Here is a 1,278-nt window from a genome sequence, read left to right on the forward strand (position 1 = left end):
GGGGTGCCGGGGGGGGCTCAGACATAGTTCTTCTTGTCGTAGCTGGTGACGGCGGAGCGTGGGGCGGAGTAGGCCACCTTGCCGGTGGGGTACCTGTCGTCTTTGGGGGGGCAGGAGCAGCAGAGCAGGGCCCCCCCCAGCAGCAGGAGGGCGGAGGCCGCCCAGCCCGCGTAGAGCGAGGTGCCCAGCTCCCGCTTCTGCGCGTCGAGCACCAGCGGGTTGTAGAAATCCCGGATGATGGTGTTGGCCGACCAGGAGACGGGGATGAGGGTCATGACGCCGGAGAGGAGGAAGATGACGCCGGAGACGATGGTGATCTTGGCTTTGGTGCTCTCGTCCTCCACGCAGCGGGTGCACTGGGCGCCCACGATGGCCACCAGTAAACCCAGGACGGCCAAGACGATGGCCACCACCAGGAGGGCGCGGGCGGCTTGCAGGTCCTGCGGCAGGGCCAGCAGGGAGTCGTAGACCTTGCACTGCATCTGCCCCGTGCTCTGCACCACGCAGTTCATCCACAGCCCTTCCCAGATGATCTGGGCCACCACGATGTTGTTGCCGACGAAGGCCGTCTCCCGCCACATGGGCAACGCGCAGCAGAGGATGCAGCACAACCAACCCAGCACCGACAAGGCCACCCCGCCGATCTCCAGCCCCATCGACATGGTGGCTGGTTCGCTGCCGCGCTCTGGACGATGGCGGAGAAGAACCCACGGACCGAAACCGTCGCCGTCACCTGTCGCCGCTTGCAGCCCTTGGGGGATCGGCTTACACCTGGGTGCACCTGCGCTTATAAGGGCTGGCGGGGCCAGCTCAAGCGCCCGCCCGGGGTGGGGTTTCGCTGCTGGACGCTCCTCTCCGCTCCTCCGTCACCGTCACCCGCGTCCCACACCCTCCCCTTTGTTTGCAGAGATGGCGCCGGGTTACCGGAGAAGGGCGGGAGGGAGAGAGACGCCACCTGCCACGGCCATCCCCTTGGTTTCGGGGCGATGAGTACCGGGAAGCACGGCCACCATGCTCATTCAGACCCACCGAACCCCCTTGGGGACCTGGAAAACCCTCGGCTTCACCATTCCCCCCCGGAGGTGCCAGCGGGTCAGGGTTTGGTTTATTTCTGGAGCGCCTTATCAGTGCTCACGTTTAACCAGGGTTCGGCGAACGCCGGGCACCTTTGCGTTGCCGTGCAAAGTGCAACCCCTTTCGCCATGCGGTGATGCTTTTTGCTCTGGCACCGCCGTCCCAGGGGACCCATGGGCCTGCCCGGCAGGGTGGGAGCGGAGC

At 66.1% G+C, this 1,278-nt stretch overlaps 1 protein-coding gene across 1 annotated transcript; it reads right to left on the reverse strand.

Annotated features, from left to right (window-relative positions):
• Positions 1–17: 17 nt before the first annotated feature.
• CLDN3 (claudin 3) lies at positions 18–738 on the reverse strand. Its single transcript, XM_009276390.1, has one exon. The coding sequence runs from the start codon at positions 660–662 to the stop codon at positions 18–20; it is 645 nt and encodes a 214-aa protein (XP_009274665.1). The 5' UTR covers positions 663–738.
• Between the last annotated feature and the right edge of the window lie 540 nt (positions 739–1,278).

Source organism: Aptenodytes forsteri, unplaced genomic scaffold (assembly GCF_000699145.1).
Source record: "Aptenodytes forsteri isolate BGI_AS27 unplaced genomic scaffold, ASM69914v1 Scaffold209, whole genome shotgun sequence".
In the NCBI taxonomy this organism is placed as follows: domain Eukaryota; kingdom Metazoa; phylum Chordata; class Aves; order Sphenisciformes; family Spheniscidae; genus Aptenodytes; species Aptenodytes forsteri.

Coding starts and splice junctions, on each gene's coding strand:
- CLDN3 (XM_009276390.1), bottom strand. CDS start 662: ATGTCGATGGGGCTGGAGATCGGCGGGGTGGCCTTGTCGGTGCTGGGT.